Source organism: Halichoeres trimaculatus, unplaced genomic scaffold, assembly GCF_033239565.1.
Source record: "Halichoeres trimaculatus isolate MK-OKI-2021-1 unplaced genomic scaffold, fHalTri1.1 fHalTri1_scaffold_17, whole genome shotgun sequence".
NCBI classification, from domain to species: Eukaryota; Metazoa; Chordata; class Actinopteri; order Labriformes; family Labridae; genus Halichoeres; species Halichoeres trimaculatus.
Genome location: NW_027437195.1, coordinates 14,945,313 through 14,970,083, shown reverse-complemented (window position 1 = coordinate 14,970,083; position 24,771 = coordinate 14,945,313). Strand labels below are relative to the sequence as shown.

Genomic DNA, 24,771 nt, shown 5'->3' with positions numbered 1-24,771 from the left:
TCAAAGTTTTATGACAGTTCATCATTCCTCAAAGTGACTGATGCTAAAGAAACAATACAAAGCACATTTCACAACAACAGGAAAAAACAACCTCTGAAAAGTAACGTGAAGTAAAAACTGATTTGTTTGTTTTTCAGTTTGCAGTAACCAAAGATTAAGAAAATGTTGCAACAGTTGTGTTTTGTTGCAAGAATAAATATCAGAACAGTAAACCTAGACTTAACATTAAAAACTAACTCACTGATTGCTTCACTTGTACTCATGCTATTCTCTACACAGCAACTCCAAGCCAGGACGTGAATCTGTTCGAATCAGACGAGAACATTACTTCTTTGGATAAACTTATGGACATTCAAATTCCCTCCACATGAAGCTCACGATCTAAGCTGCTCATTATCAGTATGAAGTATAAACACTGACATATTTAAAAAGGCACAGGCATCCAAAAAAGCATTTCAATTCACATTTTTTCAAAACAGAATGCTCGTTCAAAAACACAAGTCATAACATGTCTCTAAAATGGTTTCAGTATTTTTATAACTAAGGTGCAAGCAAAAAGAAACTGTGTTCAGCTGTCGTTTCAAAATCTGAAGTTTGAATTAATAATACATGATACTGAGCTCAAGCAGGAATGCACATGGCAGCTACAAAGTAAGAGTAAAGAAAGAATATTTGTTAAATATATGGCTACAGAACTTCACTTGCTACAGTTAAAACTTGTACAAATGCCACTCGGTTCTCAGCGGCGTTATTTGACAGAAGGAGCCTGCTTTGCACACGCAACATGTGCTCAGTCTGTTCACCTCGATCACATGGCTTTAGTCTGGGTCAGAAACATAAAACCAATAAATAATACTTAGACTAAATCTTATCAAAACATCAAACTGTTTAGCACTTCCACTGTGAGCTAACCAGCTTTTTTTTTTGATAAATTACAAGCTGCCAAAAAAATCACTTAAATGACACATCAGCTAATGCAGTTTCATTGGCTGACAGTTTTCAGAATCAAAGTAAACAATAAAAAAATGTCAGGACAATGCCCAGCTGATTAATCGAGATTCACAGGGGCAGATATATCTGTTCCAGTTCTCTGTTTGATTGAAAAAAAGTTGGTTTTCTTCTTGTCATCTCTACAGTATTTATAGTCAAGGCATGTCAAGGCATGAACCCCGTGTTTCCTCACATGTGCTGTAAGGCATGCATTTTATGCAATCAGGGGTCCAATATATAGAAGCCATAGCCCTCTAGCAAGTTATACTTGCAACTTTGAAGCAAGAGAGATAAGACAATGTATTATAGGCAAGGGTTTAAGAGTTAGCATGCTTTCAAACCTCCACTTTATGATCATCAGTGTGCTTCAGCCTTAATTCAGACCAGCAGTTCCATGTTCTCTCTACAACCCTTACACTTACGGTGATTTCTCCAAACAGGAGTGTGAAAGAGTAGAGTTTAGCTGGGTTATAGCTTGCTTACTTATTGATCTAAGTGCTGTTAAATTATTTTTTAAGCAAAGAAAGCTTTTATTGTTTATATTTGAGATATGTTTTGTCTTAAGTATGTCTGTCTGTGACCCCTACTATAGTGAACTGCTGGTCATGTCAATCTTAATATTATGCCAGGACTCTCTGAGCTTTAGTTGCCCATTGCTCCTTGTCTGTGTGCTGCAGAGAGAGCTGCAGTTTAGTCCAGAGCTGAGGGTCTCCGCTGCTCAGAGCTTCCAGCAGCAGAGCTGTTTGCTCCTGAAGCTGCTGGAGCTGGCCTTGGGTGCGCTTATTTTCCTTGATCAGCTGCTTTGTGCGCATGGTGATACCCAGCAGGCCAGATTTGTCGAGGATGTTGTAGGTGTTGCTGAATCGTTTCAGTTTGTTGCTGTCCATGGAGAAGTCATCCTGGTCTTTGTCATCCTGCACTCTGATGGGGTCACTCTCAGTCCTGAAGTCATCTGTGTATGGGGGCAGAGAGCTGGTTTCTGCCAGCACTGAGAGAGATGTGTCAGCGAGGTGCTCGTGGCCCTGAGCTGCCTGTTGTTGGTTGTCTGCTGCTTCAAAGCTGGAGACAGGTTTGACTGAACCCTGCAGTGCTGGCTGCGGGCTGGGAGAGCTGTACAGCCTGTGGCTATGGTGATGCCTCCTCTGTCTTTGCTCATATCCTGACATTGAACTCACTCTCATCCTTGAGGATCCCACCCTCTTGGTGGGTGTGTCTGCAGGTTGTGGGGCGATTCTGGGATAGGACTTCAGGATGGGCCTGTAGCTTTTGGATTGCTTTTTATTTTCAGGACCACTCTTTGGAGAGCTGCTAGTGCCATTTGGTACCACTGGCTGCAGAAGAACAACCTGTGACTGAGGCATTACTTCCATGGGAGAGGGAAAGCCCCACTGTTTTTCTGTGGGGGCCATGGCAGATGGCTAGAGAAGAAAACATTGAACACCTTATTATTGTGTAATATTTTAAATAGAGTGCTCAAAAACAAATGACATAATGAAATTGAACAAAAATGTAAACAGTTACAATATTGAAATTAAATTAGAATGCAAATAAAGACTAGTTTAAAGCTCAATAGAGGTATGTGAATATGGCAGAGAAGATGCTGCATTGTCAGTGTCCACTGCACACAGACAGTCACAACACAAAACCAAGTTTATTTTCTTACAGTTTCAGGAATGTATATTTTTTTTTGCATTGGGGTTACATCTGTGTCTCTGTTGACAAAACTAAAATATTTGCCTCAAATAAAAAAAGCTATAATTTCTCTTCTCTCCTTCAGGTATGTGTCACATTTGTCCTCCAAATCTGCTCTTCAGATAACAGAGTGCAAAGAAGAGACAGATAGCAGGAGAAAACAAAATGCTGGCTTCACCCCAAAAGTTTGTGACTCTCCAGAATAAGAGCCCATTAGTAATTAAAAAATGCATAAATAATCTATTCTTGAGAGTGTAAAAAAGGCGTACAATCATTACAAAATACACTTTTAAGATGCAATTACTACTGCTTGAAAGAAATTGTTCCACAATCAAGCTTCATTAATTGTATTTTGGGTTAAATGTTTTGTCGTATCCTTTATAACAGCCTGGCTTGAAATAGGCCTTTTTCAGTTATTTCAGCACTGTCATTGGTTCTTTTGTCTTCCTGATTCTGGCACCTCACCCTCAGAGTTGCTTATAATTTTACCCTGAACTGGTGATAGAACTCTGGATAAGTGAACCAAAAATTAAAGACAGAAAGGATGGTAGGAGCTTTGATCTGTCACTTAGCTACAAAATCAAGACCAACGTTTCCACAGTGAGAAGTCAAAAATCTGTAAATCCCTGAGTTACAGGAATAAAGGAACAAAGCAGATTTTAAGAGGTATGATGCAATATGGTGGTATTATATTTGTACTGTGTTCCAGCAATTTGGCTGAGGTCTTACTCTGAGTCACACTAGCAACTACTTTCCCTTGTTCCATAATTTTGGAAGGACAAAACAAAACAAAACAAAAAACCACAAGAGCATGTCTCCTTGTTGTGTAAAAAGCATGAGAGTCAGGATGTGGAGACAAAAAAATGTCATATTAAAGACGCCAATGTAAGCCTCTAAAAGTGATAACCAAACAACGCTAACACACAGGGTTGTGTTTTACCTGCTTTAAGACAAAGTTGTTCATGATGATCATCGGAGAGAGCCCTGCGTATGAGCCTCCCATCACAGCCACCTGAGGCCCAGTCTGGTCCTGGCCCACCCCTGGTCCACTCCTGCCCACATCCTCAGAGTCGGTCAGATCAACTGTGCTGAGATACTCTGAGCTTGCATCTGTGAAGGAGAAAAGCATGTGGATGTCATCATGTTTGAAAATGGCATGATTACCTTTCTGTTAAGTCTCCGGGAGAACATTAGTGCTATGGAAACAGTAAAAGATACTTTTATACGTCAGCAGAGGACCATGAAAATTGATACCAACAACCTGATAAGGAGGGCTAAACCAAAATTCAGGTCAGTGCTCACAGTGTAAATAAAAGTCACCTGAAAAACTGAACCAATAGATGACAGTGTACACAAAAACCCCCATGACCTAGATCTTTACATTTGATAGGGGTTTACCTTGTTTATGGCTTTAGATCAGCTCCTCCAATCATGAAAATGCTTATTCCTTGGTTTATGGTGCAAGACAATGGGGCAAGCACACAACTGAAAGGTGTGTGAAAGCAACTATATAGTCTCTTACCGGAGAAGCCTGAATCCCTCTCCAGGTCAGCTTTGGTTGCTCCATGGTGAGTTGCCCTAGTGAACAGCTGTGTCTTGTGCCGATCAGGCCTGCTGAAACTGTTCATGCTTGTCTGCTTTAAAAAAAATTGAAGGTTTTCAGATTAACAATGAGTCTTGCTAGAATCTGATATCCTAATATCTTGCATTTGGGGTTTATTAAGGTTTCAATTTTTATAATTATCCCTGATACCTCCGTCTGTTGATCACACACACACACACACACACACACACACACACACACACACACACACACACACACACACAAATAAATAAATAAAATCCTAGTATCATAACATGGCAACATTGCCAGAAATACCTTTGTCATAAAATTACTTTATGTTAAAAGCTTGTTGGTGTAATTGTTTGCTCGGCACTTCAACACGATGTGCTGCACTGTGGAGTGTTTATAGCTCTTTCTTGGTCACATTTACAGCAAACTCCCTTAGCTCAAAAACAAATATATTACAGAAGAAACACACTCATAGCTGTTGATTTATTTACATTGAGCTTAACGTATGATGGGCCTGTCCCGCTTAACCTACTGAAACGGAGTAACTATGAGACAGGCTTATAAATCCCCTTTACAGTAAAGAAGACAAGCATGATTAACTAGTAATTTGACCCTTAAGCTGTCACAGATGTTACAGAAACGCAGAGCTAGTTTTGTTGCTCTGCTAAAGCTGCTGTGTTCAAAAGCAGCTGACAACGCCAATGTTTCGTGACAGATAACTCGCTGGTAATGGCAAACACTGTTTAGACAAACACGTCGCCGTTAGTACAAAAATGTAATTATAGAATAAGAAAAAGAAAAACCAAGAAGCCATTAGCTGTTGTCCTGACCTGGTTTGCATCCACGAGAACTTATTTTACAGTTTGCTGGCCTCGCGTTGTTAGCTCAGTTAGCTTGATGACGCTAACTGTTACGTTAGCTGTTGTAGCGTCAGCCTGGTAAACACTATGTTACGGAGCTACTTGCTATTCATAAGAAAATTGCTTGGAAAAAAAAAGTCTGTTTTCAAACCTTTCCCAAACGCCGTTCGCTTGAAAACATCCGTTTATGGTGACATCCAATGTTTGGTGTAGTTTTCTAGTCTTTCTCTGATGTGGTCGCTTCTTAATTTTCTTCTTCTTGGATGCGCAACCTTTGTGTTTTATTCTTCTTCGTCGGTTTAGTGTCGTATTACTGCCGTCTGGCGGAAATACTTCATGCCGATGTTTAACTGGATCAGCCCCAATCTTACATCATGTCCTTTTTATTGGATAGCCTACGTGTTTAACGTGTTTACTACATGGAACAAGGGCATGTTTCTTTATACCTGGAATCTGAAACGCTCACAAAGGCCCCCCTTGTTGGAGTTATAAAACGCAAACTCTTATTATCAGAGCTGTTGCGAAAAGGTTGCCATAGAAACGGCCAGCTAGAGAGATGTTTTCCACAATGGAAAGAGGAGGGCTTGTCTTGTGCTTGTGTGCGCATAAAGAACTAACCATCCGTAAATATAAAAATAAGTTGTGACCTGCTGTGGTTCTATTGATTTCTAGGCTCTAAAATTGAGCCATATATAGTGGTGCGTTTAAAACGTCTATACTGCTCTTGATTTATCAGTGGTATATGCCATATAAGCTCCTTTTCATTTTAAAGTCACAACAGCTCTCCTTCAAAATGATTTATACAAAACATTACTTGGTTAATCTGCATTTAATAAACTAAATCCCACAACTGAAGCTGTCAACCACGACAGTTTAATAACAAAATAAATATTAAAATGAAACAAAAATACTAACACAATACAAAAGTAAATTTTTACATTTTCATAGATTTTCTTTGTGTAGTACACAAACAAACATAAACCCATAATTTTACACGACTCCTTCAATTGATCCCTTCCTTAGCCCACTGCAGTGTTTCCAAAAACAGACAGAGGAAGACACCTGTGGTGTGGGCTTGGGAGTCCTTGACTGGAAACAAATTATAGCCATTAAAACATAAAAAGCATAGAAATACTTATGTCTGTGAGAACTTTGTGCTGGCATGTGAATGACTAAACAATGATTTCACTCATGCTCTTTGTTTGGGATTAATACCAAATGAGCACTGCATAAGTGTATTGAACAGGCAAGTGTTGTAATGAACATCCAATCCCAAATGGGTATACAGACTTCCTGATGTGCTGTAACAAAAATAGATATGTCTGTGTGGAGAAGCTTCTTCTTGAAGTCCCGGTTGTCCAGAAGCTGAAACCACTGGCACAGAAAGAAAACTGCCTTTTAAATCCTGAAAGGATTCAGCAATGGTTAGACTCTAAACTAGGAAATAACAAGTATATCTGACAGTGTATTACACCCTCTACAACAAGAGAGGGAAAAAGAAAGGATTCCAAAGAACAATCCAAGTTTTTGACGATGAATTCATCACAGTTATTTATCTATTCAAAATTTTCTTTGGTCATGCCTTTAGTTAAAAGAAAAAAAACATAAATAATGTTTTCAATTTTGTCTGAGTTGTCACCAAATGTCTGGAAACATGCTTTACAAAAAGGACTGACTTCCTATAGTAGGTCCAAAAGCTGTGTTATGTAGTTGGAATGACTGAAAATGCTGCACTGTGTGTTTTTTCCTTTTTGGTACTACAGGAATAGGAGAGATACTACTGTACTGACTTTTGTACTGTACTGTACTGACGTGGTTTTGAACACTTCTTTTCATAAACACTTGAGGGCAGCATTTCATTACTGCTTGTACAAAACGGCTGCAACATACCACATGCTGCTGTTATGAGTCAAGACTTCTTTATAAGTGTTTGGACAAACTATTATATATATATAAAAATACCGCTCAATTTTTTTGTCTGTCTTAATAAATACAGGTTTTAAAAATGTGTAACCACTTTTAAACACAACAGATGTGACCACATTTCAATAGCTGACACAGTAATCATGTAAAAAAGAAGACATTGGTCTGTTTGGTTCAACATTGCACTGGCTCCCAGGCATGTCCATTGCATCAGGTGTGTAACAGCAGCGTTTCCACCAATCAAGACACACTTCCTGTTGAAGTTTGTCATCAAAAAAGCTCTGCCCATCAGCAGGAGGGCATGTCGGCAACACAACCCAGTAGTTTGAGTCTCTGACTGCAGACACGTTGGTGGTGGATGAGTGGAGGAGTCTCTGGAATCTCTCACTGGGCTGGGAATAAATTATGAGCCACACTGCAACAGGGGGTTTGATCACCGCTACAGTTACCTGCGAGGGATCTGGCACCTAAAATAAAGAAACAATAAAACAACTCTTGGTTACAGTTGAAATGTGTCATTTATAATGTAAATACCTCCTCCCAGGGTTATACAATCACCTGTCACATTCTTTTGTTTTCTGTTTCTCTTTTCTCTTCCTCCCTCTTCCTCTTGGTCTTCTTCTGTGAAATGAAAAAAAATCATGAACAATTACCCTTCATTCTCTGACATGGACAGTAATTGTTCTCTTAAGCAAATAATGAATCAATCAATGAATCAATGAGTCAATCAATCAATCAATCAATCAATCAATCAATCAATCAATCAATCAATCAATCAATCAATCAATCAATCAATCAATCTTCTTACCTTTCAACCTTTGCAATAGGTTTCCTGACTCTGAAAACAAATGTTCAAACACACATTAGAAAGAGCATCAAAGTGGAACATAAATCAGTCAGTAGCCAATCCTGTCTGAATCTCTGATCTGCCACTGGCTGTTTGAGTAAATATGAAGGTAACAGTAACCTGCTCCTTTTCCATCCATGGAAGTGATACATTTATGCACCATACATATTTTACACAGAAGAGTGAGAATGCAGACTGGGATCTGCATCTGTTGTGTGTTTTAAGGTTTTAGCATCAAGCTCAATATGGTACGTAGTTTTGGTAGGTGACAAAGTTTTCCCAACCTGCGTTGGGTATTAAATATATTAAATTATAAAATATTTCCTGTTTTCTTACCTACATTCACATGTCTGATGCTCCACAAACGTCATCTCTACATATTCTTGGTCCGGCTCTGAAGGCCTGATTTTCAACAGCTAAGGGACAGAGCCAGTTAATATTGTCAATACAAGCTGTGACGGCACAGAAATTAAAAGAAATGTAACCAGGCATGGTGTACTTTTCTTACCTGCATGGTGACATTTGTTGTGTGGGTTGGATGGCACTCAAGGTTTTCATCCCCACAGCACCCTGCACACCTCACCAGCGGCACACAGGCCGGGCTGTAGATGTGCTCCACCTCTGACGGGTACTCCTGCACCACCTCCACCAGCTTCTCTATGGTTCGGCAGAAGCTACGGCCCCACACCTCTTGGAACATTAACACTGTGGATAAGAGAGGGGGACTGAGTTAATTTGCAGCTTCTCTGTGAGGACAAACAGGTGCAGTAATGAGTGCACAGTTGGGTGAATAAATATTCTGCCCACATGTCTATTTCTAGCTTGCTTTACAAAGAAATGATGGTTAAGGCAAAACTTATTTAGCTTTATTTATTCATATTTAAAGCTTAGTTGGAACAGCAAAACAGAGAAAAAGAATCGACTACTTTCTGAGTTAAACCATTCTGTTGATGATGACATACTAAAACAGTATCAGCCCAAACTCTGATAAATCAACAATGGCAACCTTAAACCATGTACACAGAAACATAAAACCAATCGTGATACCCAACTGTGTATCCTGTTTTCATTTTGAAGTCAAAATGTTTGTTTAATGTACAGTATGCTTTCCTGTGGGAGTATATGTGTAAAAGTGTCCCAGATGCACGGTCTGTGGGGGAGGAACAGGGACGACTATGGCAGAACAAACAGAGAGGGAAGAGAAAACAAACATTGGAAACATGGCCATGAACAGAGCTCTGCTGGAGCTGGAGCTAGGCTGCCCCGTGGGCACCTTTGGGACTTGGGTGACCCCTGAGGTCACTGAATGGAGCCTGACAGCACAACAGCTGCTTATAAAAGCAGACAGGCTGGGAGGAGACGGCTGGGGAAGTAGCTACAGCAGGGAGATGAGGCCGTGAACTATAATGTTATACAGCGCAGAGGGCCAGTTCACTGACCAGTTACAGCTCCTTCAGCTGACTGTAAATCTTTGCCTGTTCTGTTTTTTTTCTTTTATATCCTTTAGTCCTGTAAAAGTTATTTTGCATTCAACATATATCTCCTCTAGTGGCATTAATAAGTGAGTAATTGAGTAATATCAGCAAGCACAGGCAAGTCAAGCTATTAGGAAATTACAGAGGAATTTAACTCAACTTGCATAATTCAGGATTATGAACCTCAACAGTGCATGACAAACACAATATGAGTGAATAAAGTTCAGTGGTACTGAAAAGAGGCTTGGATAACTCATGTACACATGTTATCACATGTAAATGTGCACACATGCTGCTTGCCAAGACAGTTGCCACTATTATTTCTCCTCCTCTTCAGCTCCCAGGTTGTCAAGTAAGGTTATGCATAAAAAAATAAATAAATACTGTTATTAAACAAAGATGTCAGGGCAGACATTCTTACCTTCAGATGTATTGTTTACGCCTGACAGGGGTAGACTCTGTAAAACAGGAAAAATCTTATTCAGAAGGGGTCATTTCAAGGGTCCAAAATCCTTAATCTCCCAATATGAGAATCCCTGTTTCAGTAAAACAACATAATTAAGCAATCATCCTGCTAGTTTGGTACACTTTTCTTAAAAAAAAAAAAAAAAAACCCAGCACATTCGGGGTACATGAGCCTCAAGTAAAATCCCTGTGTTATCAGTGAGTTATGTGTCTTGGTAACCTGGTGGTGATGAATGGAAGTGCAGTGAAACAAAGCAGATGATCGCACCTTCTTTTCCATCCAGTAGTGGAAAAAAAATTCTGAGAAGCAGCAGATACTGTCTCTCAAGTTCAATATATCACATTCCTCCCTGCGCCAAACTGTTTAGATTTAAAACCTGTTTCCTGTGGTGTAAGATTCATCTCTATATTTATTTTCCCATTCATGGCCTCCCCTCTACTCCAACTTGATTTTTTTCCCATCATCCCATGATAAACAGAGTGCATTTCTCATTGGCCTGGGAAAACACTAAACCTCTGGTTGACTCCATCTCAGGAAGGGAACTGTAGCTTTGATAAAAATGTCCTCGGGCAAATGAGCTGGAGTGACAGCGGGCAGCCTGTGAGGGTAAATCCTTTCTACTTTATACTCAAAACTAAATCCAAATGCACCCCTCAACACCTGCAACCTGTCAGTCAACACAGCCATGCACTGCAAATTCAGGTATAACTTCACCTTGAAGGATCAATGGAGTTGCAGTAAGGTTCACCTGAAGTCAGGATGGATCAAACTTTCCATTTTGCGTACTTCAATAGTTAGTACTTCATCAAAACTCCTTTAAGACCAACAGACCTTGGTGTCTGGGTTATGAAACCAGTGTCAAAAGAACACTCTAGGTAATGCAATTTGCACTCTGCACTGGCTTCATTTTTTCAGCATCAAAGTTTTCTGCTTGGTTTTGCTGCAGTTTGTTGGTCTGGTTTCCCACGAAAAATATCTCCAACCACAGCTGGGTGGCTGTGGCTCGCTGGTCAATTGTCTCTCAATCTGAAGTTCAGAGGTTTGTTCCTAGCTCCTGCAGTCACCCACTCAAGTTTCCCTTGTCACTGAACACAAAATTGCTTTCTCTGTTGGTTAGCTGTGAGTGATCGTAAATAAATGAGCTTAATACTGATGGTCCCTTACTGCTGCCTCTGCCATCTGTGTGTTAATGTTCTGTAAATGGGAAAATGTGACTAGCAGTCTAGAAGTGCCATGTCAGTACAAGTCCATATACCAGGGGTGGGCAACCAGTCAGAGACCAAGAGCCACAAAATTACTGTGGTACTACAAAGAGCCACATCACACGCGTGGTCTTACGCACACACTTCCTCTGACACATAAACAAAATGACATAAAATAAAAATCAATACATTCCCATCTATCTATCCATCTAGATAGCTATGAGCACATGTAGAGAAGAGAAACTGAAACTTAAGTATCAATCTTATCACCCAAGTATTCATCAATACTGACCCCAAAGTAGACATCACTTGATCAATATTTTAGCTTGATCAGCACACCACTACTTATAAAAATGTTTAGATCTAGAATTGTTTTTTATGAATGGATCGAAGAGCCGCACACCAAAAGGCAAAGAGCCACATGTGGCTGGAGAGCCACAAGTTGGCCACCACTGCCATATACTATTTATCAAACTCAGTAGAAAAAAAATGACTTAATTAAATCAACATTTCCTTTTGAATTCTCCCAAACAATAACAAAGTTTCCCTTTGGTTAATGACAACACATTTTGACATCAGTGACACTGATAGAAAGATATACCAAAAGTTTTCCACTGAACTTTGTTACATCAGCAAACAGGACTTTTTTAAATAATTGCAAAATAATGTTTTTTTCTGAAACGCACTGATGTCTTGTTCAGAACCATAGTCAGTTGGAGTGTGAAGATAGCATCTGTCAGCACAGTGGTACACTCAGCCGTTTCTTCCAAACAGTGTGATTAAAGAGGAATGTCCTGCTTTGATGATGATGATGCATTCACTGTCTCACAAACATGTCAGAGGTTTCTGTTTAACTGTCACTGAGATAAGAGTACTCTGGATGGATCTGTCTTCTCTGCAACAAAATGTCCTCTACATTGGCTGTTATGTGAAGGGCTTCCAGTCAAACACTTAGGATCAGTCCTCCCTGTGTTAGGGAATGTGTTCAGACATCTCCTATTTCTCCAAGAGTGGTTGGTCATCGAGCCAACGTGGACAGCTGTTCCTCTGACTGAAGAGTTGTCTTATAGGGAGGCTTTAATTACACTGCTTAGGTTTTACAGATGCTGAATCTGCTCTGTGCACTGCATGGGAAAGTCGGCAAAGTTTCAGTTACTGTGAAAAAGTCACCTCTACTTTTTGGCCTACCAAGTATTTTTTTCCCTCCTCTCTAACAAAACCAGGTGGATAAAAGACATCCATTCCCAGTTTTAACTGCCATATGATCTTCCCTCTCTTTTCTACTGGAGTTCACAGCTCCACATCACAAGGCCTTTTTGGCTCAGGACTCTGCTGCCCAAAGAAATGTGGCAAGGTGGGAAGGCTTTTGTGACCTCAGCAGCGGGTTAAGCTTTGACATGATGAGGAAGCATCGTTTGCACCTCCTGTGGTTAACAACAAAGGAGTGAGCTGCCCACGAGGAGCTGCCAGATCAGAGGATAAAGACCCTCACGTAGCCATTTTTGTCTCTTTCTTCTTTGTGTGCTTACAGTAACTCTGGGTGATTTATGGTAGCTGGAAGGTAACCCTGCTCTGCTGGGAAGGAGGAATCTTTTTACATCGATACAAGTGCATAAACTTGTCTACTAAATCCCTCAAGCATAACTGATTTCTGAGCACTCCGCTCTGGGTTTCTTTCATGGCTTTTTCTTATGACCTTTTCTGGGAGATTTTAGTACTGTGTGTCATTTTCATTTACTGTTTTTATTACGTGGGTGTAAAGACCTTTGAGACAAACTGTGATTAAGTGTTACACAAAGGAACTTGACTTGACGTGACCTGACATAAATTCTTCTACTCTTGTCTGACAATGCCCATGTTGTGTGTGCTCTGCATTGTGTCTAACATCTGCGTTTCAAAATATCTGCTGGGAAATAAAGACAAAAAAAAAAACAGTTTATATCAATGCAAAGAGAACCACATATGTGCACTGTGGATAGTTTTAAACCCTTGATTTCTGAGACAATCATGCACAAAAGAAACTGCTGCTGATATTTGATTAAAATCCAAGCCCTTGTCTGGGCGTTGCACACAAAAAAAATAAACAAAACAGAACAAAAAAACGCCATAAAAAGGGAACAGAGTAACACCAGATGGGCGATGCTACACAGGGTAAATAATGTCACATGTAAATGATTTGTTCATGCCTGATGTAAATCTTGTTGTAACTTGACATCAAACATTAATAACTTAGCAGGAAAAAGATGTATGAGCTTAAGTTTGACGAACCATTGAAAAGTGCTGCAAAATCATCTGTTTGAGGCTTATTTTTGAATTCCTAATCAGATCATTTTTACATGGCATTTTTCCAACAGCTCAATATTTCATTATAAAATGTAACAGAAACGAAAAATCCAGAGTCATTGCCTATTACTCCAAGTGACAGCATACTAAAAGAAAAGTGGGTTTTTCACATTTTACTTGAAGTGTGGAAGGACAAGGAAATATTGCCTCTAAACCTTATCATATCTGGCCTTTTGGCACTTCTACTTGTTTCATGGTGTCAAGCTTTTCATTTCAACAGTGCATGCCTTGCACCAGAAAACTTCTGTGGTGTAATCGTCCTAGTTAGACAACTAACTTGTTGGCTAAATAATCAGGGTCATATTCCCCAGTCCACTCGAGTAACTGTCTAACAGTTGTACAAGCTCTTTCAGCTCCTGACATCTGGTTCCCAGAGAGCTTTGCGGGATAGTATTAGTTGTGCATCTGTCCAGGATGTTGTGCAAAGCAAAGCGTAGTTAGTTGAAGCAAGATGGGTTAGATTGAAACATCAACAGTATTTTCAGCTGCAAAACTGGTCTCTTCTATCTAAGTTGAACATTATTTTTACACTACTGCTGTTCAGAGTTTGCTCCATCCTCCGGGTCACGCTGGAGGACCTGTTGTGTCTCTAGGCTCCTGCTGTCAGGCCACAGAGGCTCCAGGCCTCATTACTCTCCACTCCCACACAGCTGAACTGCGTCATCTTTAACCTCTTAGCTTAACTCCGTCTGTCAGAGGAAGGGCAGCATGTGTAGGGAGCAAAAACAAAACTTGATGGAGACCCAGTATAATGGCCATAAAGGATTTTTAGCTCTGGGGGTCATGCTGGGGAAGGGGCCCAGGGGCAATTCAACAGCAGGTACAATGGCTAGAAGCCAAAAAATCTGGACAGCAGCCAGGACTCACCACTGTGGTTCATAAAGGGAGATGTAGACTCAGGCATGAAGCAAAGAAATGAAACAAATGCTTTAAGGTTTCTTTGCCTGATCAGTCTAAATAGACAGAACAGCTTCTGCTGGGTGAATGATCAGGAAAATGGAACATAAGTGGATTAAGTCAATCTGGTTTCACTTTTCCTTTGGTTTGCAAACAATGACAGTGAGCATCAGCCATGTTTGGTTCTGTTTCTGGGTAGACTATTTAAAAGACATGACTGAAACTTAAAACTTGGTTAGAGTCCGTCATCAGATGATTAACGTTACAGATGACAAGTCAGGCTTTGCAAGGACGGGTGACTCCTCAAGTCACACCCCTGTGAGGCCAAATTGTTGAAAAAACGAACTTGTTATAGTCCACTCTTCAAAACCAGCAGCAGGATTACAGCTGCCCAGAAGCAGCTGGAAGATTTGGCTGGGACGCAGCTTTCACCAGGATTACACAAGAACTTCCCCACGTTCTGTGAAGCTTGCATTTGTATTGGTGGAAAATAAAAGATAAAAAGATTTGATTGCCTGTGTTACCACTTGGCACAGGGAGGAAGCATGAACTTTTCCTGCTACAGCTGTTTCAGTTTTTCAGTGTTTCAGCAGGGCTCTCTCTAAAAATATGAAACAGATTACACTCGTTCGACTTTGAGGGTGAGTCAGCTGGCTGGACAGTACTTAAACAGAATCAGGAGAACACAAAGTCAAATATGGAAACATTTTATAGTTTAAGGGTTTAAAAGTGCTTTGTACGGTTTAACAAATACTGGTAGAGATTTTGGAAAAAACATCCTCATTTCTACTGTGCTCCTGCAAATAATTCAACTGGACTGGGCACCAAGCAGCTGTTTGCATAGTTTCCCAAAAGGGTCTACTTTCAAACTTTATTTGGTGAGAGTGACATCGTGAATACACCAGGCACCAATCTCTAGGGCTGAAAATGAGGCCAGTGCAGAAAGGCAAGAGACTGCTCTTCAGAGACCAAAGAAACCTTAATAGAGTCCACTTGAACAGAAAAACTAGACATTTTCACAGCCTGCTAAAAAAATAATAAAAAACGAAAAAAAAAAAAAAAAAAATGTTTCAACGGCTGATTTCATTGTGCATACAAAATGAGCAAGGAGTGGTTCTGTTTCACCTTTTTATTAAATTATTGAGTTCTATATCATTAGGGTTATGGCTTTTATGACTGAAGAGTGAGCATGTTGCTGCCTTAAAATGTATAGAACATTAATTCTAGTTAAGTTCAGGTCTCTTGAGAGAAATTTTGAAGCCCAACGTTGGGGGGTCCCATATTGAAAACCTTACACAACCTAACTTTAAATCAACTCTGAACTAGTAAAGAGGTGGGGCTGAGGAGGACTTTTGATAAAAACCTATAACCTACCTAAGAGTCCTTTAACAGAGCCAGGCTCATATCTATGAATTTAATGCCAGAGTTTGATCCTCCAGTCTTTGCAAAATTAAAACGAGTGTGTTTGAATGAATTAGTTTCATAAAGAAAACTAGCAAAAACTAGCTTTAGACTGGGCTGTAAATGTGTAATTTTGCTGTATTTTTTTTTTAAACATAGGACCTAAAGGAGATTCCTAAGCTTTTGGAGCCAGACTCCTTAAGTTCCTCCAAAAGTGGACACTTGAGGAACTGGTCTCAGTTTTCAACACAAGAGGTTTTCACTTGTTTGTAGAGAGTAACACAGTTTACTTCCACCTCAGCTCCACCTCTTTACAGTTTTTTTTAGTACTGTAGTTGGAGTTAGTTAGAATCATCATTTCCCGAGGAAAATTCCATTTCAGCTTCATCACATTTCTTCAGAAACCTTTGAGTGAGGTCATTGAGACTACGACCATGTTTCACAAAGTCTGCTGAATAAACAGGTGATGAATAAGCAGTAGCTGTGTAGTTTGGCTACCACTGTCAGCCATACCTACTCTTAAACAGTTTGATGATTTGATGCATGCAGGCGAGAAAAGTTGCAGAACAAATGTTTGAAAAGCAAAGCTGGCACAGATCCCAGCCATAACCCAACAAGCTTAACACATGTGTCCTAACTAACTGACAGTGTTTAGGCCAGAGAGGACTGTGCCACAGCTTTGGTCTGACTAAAGCTCCTCATTCTGCGAACACGAGACCACACAAGACAGACAGCACTGAAGCAGAACAAGTGAATACAAACACAGAGACAGCTAGACGAGTGAGGAAACAGATCTACCTCCCTGTCTCGCTGATCCTCCTCATTCATCTTTTATCGAGAGCCAGATTCCACATCATCAACACCATGATGGCAACATTAATTCTCAGGCCTCTCACGGAGGCCTGCAGGTCACTGTATCTTTCCCCCACCACTACAAAAGAAAGCATGGGTCTGTTTTGTATACACGCCCTGGGTGGACCTACAAAGACAGCGGTGCTATTACAGCTCTGACAGCATCCAGCTGGGTCTCTAGGGGTGGTCAGGTCAGGCCTTGTGATCACAGAGCCCTGCCAAAACACCAACAGACTTCAACAGAGCATGTGGTAAATGTGCCACAACAATCTGTCAAGTAATCTGGGGTAAATGGAGCCTTTGAAATCCAGAGTTAGTCCACAGATTAGAGGACTGACACACTTTTAGTTTGTGTGTCATACAGGCTTAAAGCCACAGAGTTGCATAAATAAACAAATGAGTGAAGGATTTTGAAATTACTCTAACAATACATTCTCACTATGACAAAACAAAACAAAGGAATAACACAGTTTGACAAGTATGCTCACAAGCTTTCAAGAGTGAAATAAGATGAGTAATACAACCTTAAAATTAAGCTAACACCCAGTGCTAGCTGGCTAGCAACAAAGATAGTAAAAGTGGGGGAGCTTACCTGGCTTAGTCTAACGGTAATAAATACAATACAATGAGTCACAGCGCTGTATCATTCTTCATTAAGTTGTACAAACATAATGTTGAGAAATAGCTATCATTTCATCCTTTTATCATTTCATCATGACTGGTAAGAGATAAAAGATAACACACTCTGGCCACACTACAGGTTAAACCTACACATCTGATAACAATCAGGCCACCACTAGAAAGCAGCTAATGTTAGCATTCAGCCACATCCTATCTTGTATTAGCCTGAGCAAAGAAGTGACTGAATGCTTTCATGCTCTTTTGTTTATGCTAAATGGTATGAAAGAAAGTTCATAATTTGCTAGGTTTGCTAACAAAGGTATTGTTAGCAAAGAGTGATTGAAGCTGTTGTCTAATAGTAGCTAGTAGGCTAAGCCAATCAGTGTCGGTTTGCTGTGTATAGGCTAGCTTGTTGTTGCATGCTTACCTGTGCTAACTGTCAAGTGGTTCTGTCGTTTTTACTCACAAAACACTGTTACGGTTAAACTTATTAACTACTTAAGAGCAAAATGAATGAATTAATCCTTAAAATGTAAATAAATCCTTTCAGACTCATTTCAGGTTGTAGTAACAACATTAATAAAATTGTTTCATCTTTTGTAGTAGGTCTAGGAACATTACAGCAGCGCTTGTTTTCTTTGAGCCTTTCTCCAATATCTGACACAACCAAAGAAAACCTCTGGGACTTTTTAAACAAACTTTATACAGTCTAATGATGGGAGAGAGGTAAAGGTCTGTATAAATGTTGATTTAGATAAACACTATTTCCTCAGTGTAAGGAAATTAATGCATGCCCAAATGTCCACAAGGACACACAAACACACACAACCACTGTAGGCAAACCATGCACTCTGTCCACAATACACACACATACATGACACAGGTCTTGAGATAAGACTGACCGGTGGTAATTGTGGTCTCCATTACAGTAAACGCTGTTCTCCCTGTGTAAACCACAGTAAATTACATCCAGATGGGAGATTAAAGCCTGCTGAGTAGACGGCTGCCCCGAGCACCACTGCTCCTCCTCCTGCTCCACAAGAGGAAGGAGAAATCCATATTTCCTGATTGCGATTGCAACCTTCCCTTGGGTCAGGACATTACAACTAGGGAGAAATACCACAACAACACAGAAAAGGGGTCTTATCAGTCAGTCAGCAGGTTACCACGCTTGCAGCTTTTGAGCCAGAATGCAGGCAAATAAGGTAGAAATACAAAGGGCGTGACATGACTTCTTAAAGTCTCATCGGCCATAGATAGACTCGGAGAAAGTTGTGTTTGAATTTTTTCTCCTGCTCTATTGTTACTACTGGTAATGTATATTTGGCTACGTAAACAAGCTTTAAAAAAACACACACTTAGCACAAACAGAGACATGTGCAACAAAAATGGTCACACTCAAGTATTGTTTTGCCAATGGTGATGATGTAAAGGAAACACCTGTGAAACGTCAACCCCACCCCCGACCCCTACACACACACACACACACACACACACACACACACACACACACACACACACACACACACACACACACACACACACACACACACACACACACACACACACACACACACACACACAGGTAAAAGTGCAAAAGCTTAACCCTTAGATGCAAGAAGAATGAGTTTGTTCCAAAACTTCTGCCAGGGAAAGTATCAATCGGATACAGACAGAAAGATTTTCATAATCCCATAAGAGGCTCTTCATTCTTGACTTACACTTAACATTTTTGGAAGCTGAGGGTTGTGCAGTAGTACATGTCCACAGTACTCAGGTGTTTCTATCAGGAAACAATGAATAGCCTCAATAAGGCTCTGTTGTGTTGGTGCTAGATTTCACCCACATTTTTTTGATAATCTTCCACTTTGGGCAGGAGGCAACAAGCACCACACATTTTGGCAAGGCGTAGTAGAAGTTTTTAAACAAACACTCCTCCAGTGTACAAGCAGAGTGTGTGTCCTGTAGGCAAATGAACCGCTGAACAGGCTCGCGGAGCGTCGAGGAATGTGAGGAAAATAATCCAGTGTGGCTGTTATATCATACTCTCCATTAGACAGTGTTAGAGACAGGGTGGCCTGGAGTTAACCACTCTTTAGAAGGGAAGCCCAGGTGCTTCCAGCCACCACTGAAAGCCATGTATGCATGGGACCAAGACAGTGATAGGAGAATAAATCACAGCAGGTGGAAAAACTAAAGTGAACTAAACTAAAAACTAAAGCAATTTTGATACTGCCTCTAAATTAAATACGGTATCAACGGCTCTTAGGAAGAGCAGACTGTTGCCAACTGGCTGGTGAAGAATATACCTTGATCAGGTCTGTTCTGGATGAATCATTTGCATACTCATCCGTTGTTGCAATCTTCTCCAATTTCAACAAGTACCTGCTTGTCCTTGACCTTTCACCTACAGTAACATAACTCTTACAGATGTTATACTTAGCTATCACTTCAAAGTTATCTAACATGTGAAAAGACAAGAATTTGAACTTTTATGCCACAGGGTTTTTCATTTAGCTTTGTATGAAACTTTGCTTTTGGTTATTTCTCATACTTTGAAAAGCATTACATTAATGTTTGTTGTTACTTTTGCCAACTTTGTGATTTTTTTTGATAGACAACTTGAGAGAGAAAAATATGGGACAGAGTTGAGAGTGACTGGTAACAAAACACTGCTGGGGTCATGAGTTGAGTCCACAACTAATGCAAAGAGGATTGTAGCCTCAGGGGACCTGCTCTACCAACTGAGCTAAACTGGCACCAAAACGTATCTTTCATGTGTTTATGACTTTAAATAATTCCAGACAGACAACAGTGTTGATTTAAAAAGGTAAACTTGGTGATAAACCACTAACAGATGCAGCACAATGATGATTGGCAATCAGCATTGCTTAGTTCAAGCAGTCACGATCCAAAATGATTGGGCACTGCTGCAATACTTTGAAACCAATACGTATCATTAGTAAATATAAAGACATAAGGAGATAATATGAGACTCTACAATACAGAGTGACCTTGAATAAACTTTTCAGCAAATTCCTTGTAGTAAAGCAAGATTATTAAAAATATGAAACCAACCCCACCCTCTCCCGTCCACTCTGCATTCAATAGCGGATATGAATGACTTCATGAGTCACAAGGCTGCTGACAACAACAACTCCAGCTGCGACGCTGAGGAACATCCTCACTATCAGTTTGAGGAGCATGGGTAAATTAATTGCAAAGACAGACATCTGTGAAGAGTATTCCCATCCACACAGACTTGGTTTGAATTTTCCATTTTCATATGCCAGTCTCACAGTTCACTGAGGGAACTGGCACGACACCCACTTACCAGAGAGTTTCAGTTTCTACATGACTTGAAGAGAGCTGCTTAAGCACCAGTGGTGTTTGACAAGTTGTTTAATGATTTCCTTTTTACAACTTTCACTGAGGTTTACAGAATTTCCTTTTAGGGTTCGATGTAAAACAGTGAAGAAAACTACAGAGTGAAAGAATGTCTTGACATGGTTAGGCTAATGAGTCCTGGAGTTGTGCAGGTTCTATCTATTTTTCAGGCAGCGGCAGGTCATTTAACCTGCTGTACATGAAGGGCCCTGGGTTTAGTCACTCTTATTTTGACTGGCCCGGCTACGAGTTAATTATCAGGATTAGTGGAGATGTGGTGCCTCTCCTACTCTTCTACTCACTACGATTCTGCAACGAAAAGTTGCCAGCAACAGAATCTGAATTTTTTCCAACTTCTTGAGTGTATTACTTCTATATGTCTGACACAAAGAAAACTGCTGCAGAGAACTTCGGCTACAGTGTAAAAAGTGTGATAGCAGCAGTGAATGGCCTGGTTTTGCATTAAACATGAGAGACATCAGAGATCGCTGCCAGCTTTCAGCCACCTTGGGAGGAATTCAGTGACTGAATGGATGCAGGAGAAAGAGCGTTACTTGGCACATGTCCAGCTGTCCAATGGTTCATACTCTAACAAGTGTGGCACAGGTCTCTGAATGAGTTCTCAGCTTTGTCCTGCTCTGGCACTTTTTCATTAGAAGACCACAAGTCAGTGCCAGCCAAAAGAGAACAGAACGGCTTTGTGTTAATCCACTGCCAGCCTGACAGTGATATGGTTGGCCTGAAATTCGATTCAATACATTTTTGCACACATTCACACATACTGGTCTTTTTTATTGCTGCTTGATGATGATGTACTTAGATTCACTGTGATAAAACATGGCATGTGTAGGTTAAAGAAGAAACATCAAGGATTGTATACTCCTGTCAGTTCTAACTGATGCACTGCAAACACTTTTTTCTGGGCAAGCAGTGTGCTAACCTCTCAACTACAAAGTTTAAAATCTATGATCATCAGGATGTAGTGTGGATTCCTCATTAAAGTTTTTTTTTTTTTAAAAACCAACAATTGAAATCAGAGATTCTCTTGATGGAAAGCTTCACTGTAAACAAGGAAAGGGAGAAAGATATAATCCTGCTGGAGAGGGAACAATCCATGTCAGTGAAACTGGATTGTAAATTATAATGCGTCTGTAATTACAAGCTTAGCACACTTTGCCAAATATAACAGTGAGTCACTTTGCATCACGAGTTCCCGGCGGAGGGATGCAGTTTGTCACGTTTCATCTTATGAATGAAAGAAGCCGGTTATGGTTGGCGCTCATTCAAAATGTTATGAGGTTTCACAGAGATATCAGTCACCCTCACATCAGGAGAACTCTGCTAAGTTAAGCTTTGGAAACGTGGCAATTGAAAACGTAACTTTTAATATTTTTACAACTCTGGCTCCTTTTATCAAGCAATCATTTAAAATAGACCTAAATAATCGAGCAGGAGCGTTTCAATCTTCACGCGTGTCTCATTTTTAGAGTAATAACCCCAGAAAACCCCATTCTCCTCTCGCTTAGTATAAAGCGTTTCTTTATATAACTTCCTACCTGTGCAGGTGAGAGCAGCAGATAAAGCGCCACCGCTGTCTGGATGACAAAACCGACTTTCATTTCGTGATGTCTGCGAGTGGAAGACGGTGCTGGTGGCTCCCGATGCGCACAAGAAAACAATCCAACTAAAGTCCCAAACTACTCAGACAAGAGAGAAAAGATGCTGACCGGGAATTTCCGAGTCATCCGCTCCCAGCTGAGAATGAGTGCAGTCACGTAGCTCTTCTGCGCCCGCGTGTAACCTGATGAAGAGCAGCGAGCTTTCTAATGAACAAGGCCCTGGAGGGGAACTGGATGAAGCTGGCGCTGGTGGAAAAAACCGTCCAAGGTAAAGTGTTTTAAGCCTGACATTAGAAAACGAGATAAAGCACACTTGTGGCTCTGGATTCTTCAGCACCAAACAGTGGTTGCCAGTATTGTCCAAACATTTTCACTGCAAAACGTAAAAAAAAGAGCCTCTTTTTAATTCCAAATATGTATCAAAGTTGCACCATCATCGTCCTGCTTCTCTGAGCTCCGATTTGCAGAAAGACACACTTGCCTCTAATTGCCCCACACTACCTTTTCACAAGCTGACCCTTCCAATCTCCTCCCCCTATTTTGTGTCCTCCTCTTTGCTCTGCTTCATCTGTCTGCACACATCTCAGCCCTCTCTTTCTTCTTTTTTTATGGCCACTTTAAGCTGTAACATAGAGCAGTAATTTATGAGATGCTTTAAACGGTTATCGCAGAGATAGTGACACTGCTGCTGATGCTGTATTTCTCAGTTCCAGACTATACAGCACAGGTGATTTATGCTGAAGAGAATACACAGACTAGCTGAGAAACTCCTTTTGAGTACTTTGTGTGAGGGCTATTCAGGCAAGGTAAACATTTGGAGATCTTTTTTCTTCTGTGACATGCATGGTATACTCATTGCTCGGCTCCAGGATGCAAAGAGATTTTCCTTTGAGGCTTTAGTCAAGTTTGCAGAGACAGAAAAGGGAGATTCCATTACTGTTGACACACAGAGATAATCCTCAGTGTGGAACTTGTGTGTTTGGAGAAAGCCTGGAACGAAAGGATTCCTTGTGGGCTTCCACACATTCCTTTAACACTGCTGAATAGCTTCTTTGCCTCCTTCTATTGTACAGACCACACTCAGGAGTGTGCAGTTTCTAAACATCTCAGACACTTAAAGCAGACATCCCCCCCATCGCCATCACGCTGGATGGAGCATCAGAAAGTGCAACAACCAGAGCGTTTGAGAGACATTTCCTCTAATTATACAGGGCAGCATCACAGTGCTCTCTGCCTAAATTGTATCTCTGCATTGCAATGATGGATGCTCCTGGAAATTCAATGAGACGACAGAGTCAAGGCAAAGCAAACTGTGTGTTCTTCAGGGAACAGGACTCTGCAATTACTTCTGTTTTAGCCCTGTCTCTCAAGCTGTGCTATCATTGTCTGGGTGGTGAAAGTTTTATCCTGCTGTAGTATCAATCTTCTCTTATTCTCGCTGTCTAGTTCTACAAGTACATGAATATTGAACAGTGAGAGTGTTCATCCTTAACAGAGAGAGCTGAATATGGTGGTCCCAAAGAAAAAAATGTCTATTTAGTCACTGAACTTAATTCATCAGTCATACTTGGGCAATTGCTGATGTCTTCACATAAATAATAGAAATTATCTGAGTGATTTATGGCAACAAGTGTTCCTCAAATAAGCTTATCAGTGAGTGAGTTGTTGTAATATTTTTCTGTATTAGTTAGCTATATTAGGCTTGTCAGCCAGTTACTATTACCTCCACCAAGGAGGTTATGTTTTTTGGAGAGTTTGTTTGTTTGTCTGTAAACAACATAACTCAAAAAGTAATGAACGGATCATATTTACATTGGGATAAGGGTGAAGTGATTAAATTTTGGAGGTGATCTAGATCACCTTCTGGATCCAGGATTATTTTAAAGGATTCTTTATCATTGTGAGATAGAGCTGTTTTCACCATATGTGTATATAACTCCACCATAAATGATCGGATTGCTTTGTAAAACAATACAAGACAAGGTCACCATAATTTCTGACAGATGTAAAAGTACGATCCAGATCCCGGCAATATTCTGGATACTAGGATCTGGAATATGAAATATGTACTGGGTCATTATAATTTTCAACCCTGTCAGGAAACAAATTATCTACAAACCTGCAACTAACACCAAATTGTAGCAGACAGTCTGCTGAAAGGGAGTATAACATTAAAGTAGGACAAAAGTGTTGGTGACAATCACAATATGTTCGGTGAGGTCTGCGCTCTCTGAGTGATTTTCTAGTTTTACGTCTGTTTTTGAATTGGCCAGTGGATAGGGGTCAGTATTATTAATTGCTTCACTCCAGTGAGATTATAGTGAACCACAACGGTGAGAGGAGCATTTATTTTAAGATACCTGGTACATGTTGTTCACCTGTTGCCACACTCAATGAGAAATCAAGCCAACAAACAACAAGCCGCAAGCTCATAAATAAACACCTCTGGTCAGCCACCACCACAGATGGTGTTTCAATCTGTGAAATGTGAGGGAAAGCCATTAAATTAGCCATGAGTCAAAAGTTTTAGCTTTGATGATTTAATCTTTCCCAACACCATGCTCTACTCCAGCCTGACCCTCACTTTCAAATATTCATATTGAAGCCACGATGCTGATATGTG

The 24,771-nt window shown here is 40.4% G+C and overlaps 2 protein-coding genes across 4 annotated transcripts; both read right to left on the bottom strand.

The window, feature by feature from the left end:
- On the bottom strand, window positions 1-5,564 carry cipca (CLOCK-interacting pacemaker a). Of its 3 annotated transcripts, none has more exons than XM_074692595.1 (4): window positions 5,267-5,564; window positions 4,205-4,316; window positions 3,623-3,792; window positions 1-2,408 (listed from the first exon to the last, which is right to left on the bottom strand). In XM_074692595.1, exons 1-4 carry the CDS (start codon window positions 5,294-5,296, stop codon window positions 1,611-1,613), a joined length of 1,110 nt encoding a protein of 369 aa, XP_074548696.1. In that variant the 5' UTR covers window positions 5,297-5,564; the 3' UTR covers window positions 1-1,610. The 3 variants fall into 3 exon arrangements, with proteins under 3 accessions (XP_074548696.1, XP_074548695.1, XP_074548697.1); XM_074692594.1 differs by having other exon boundaries at window positions 4,205-4,319; window positions 5,267-5,561; XM_074692596.1 differs by lacking the exon at window positions 5,267-5,564 and adding an exon at window positions 5,086-5,238.
- Window positions 5,565-6,113: 549 nt separating this feature from the next.
- pgfb (placental growth factor b) lies at window positions 6,114-22,613 on the bottom strand. The gene is made up of 7 exons (XM_074692280.1): window positions 22,086-22,613; window positions 9,782-9,818; window positions 8,394-8,590; window positions 8,222-8,301; window positions 7,847-7,876; window positions 7,597-7,659; window positions 6,114-7,505 (listed from the first exon to the last, which is right to left on the bottom strand). Exons 1-7 carry the CDS (start codon window positions 22,146-22,148, stop codon window positions 7,484-7,486), a joined length of 492 nt encoding a protein of 163 aa, XP_074548381.1. The 5' UTR covers window positions 22,149-22,613; the 3' UTR covers window positions 6,114-7,483.
- Between the last annotated feature and the right edge of the window lie 2,158 nt (window positions 22,614-24,771).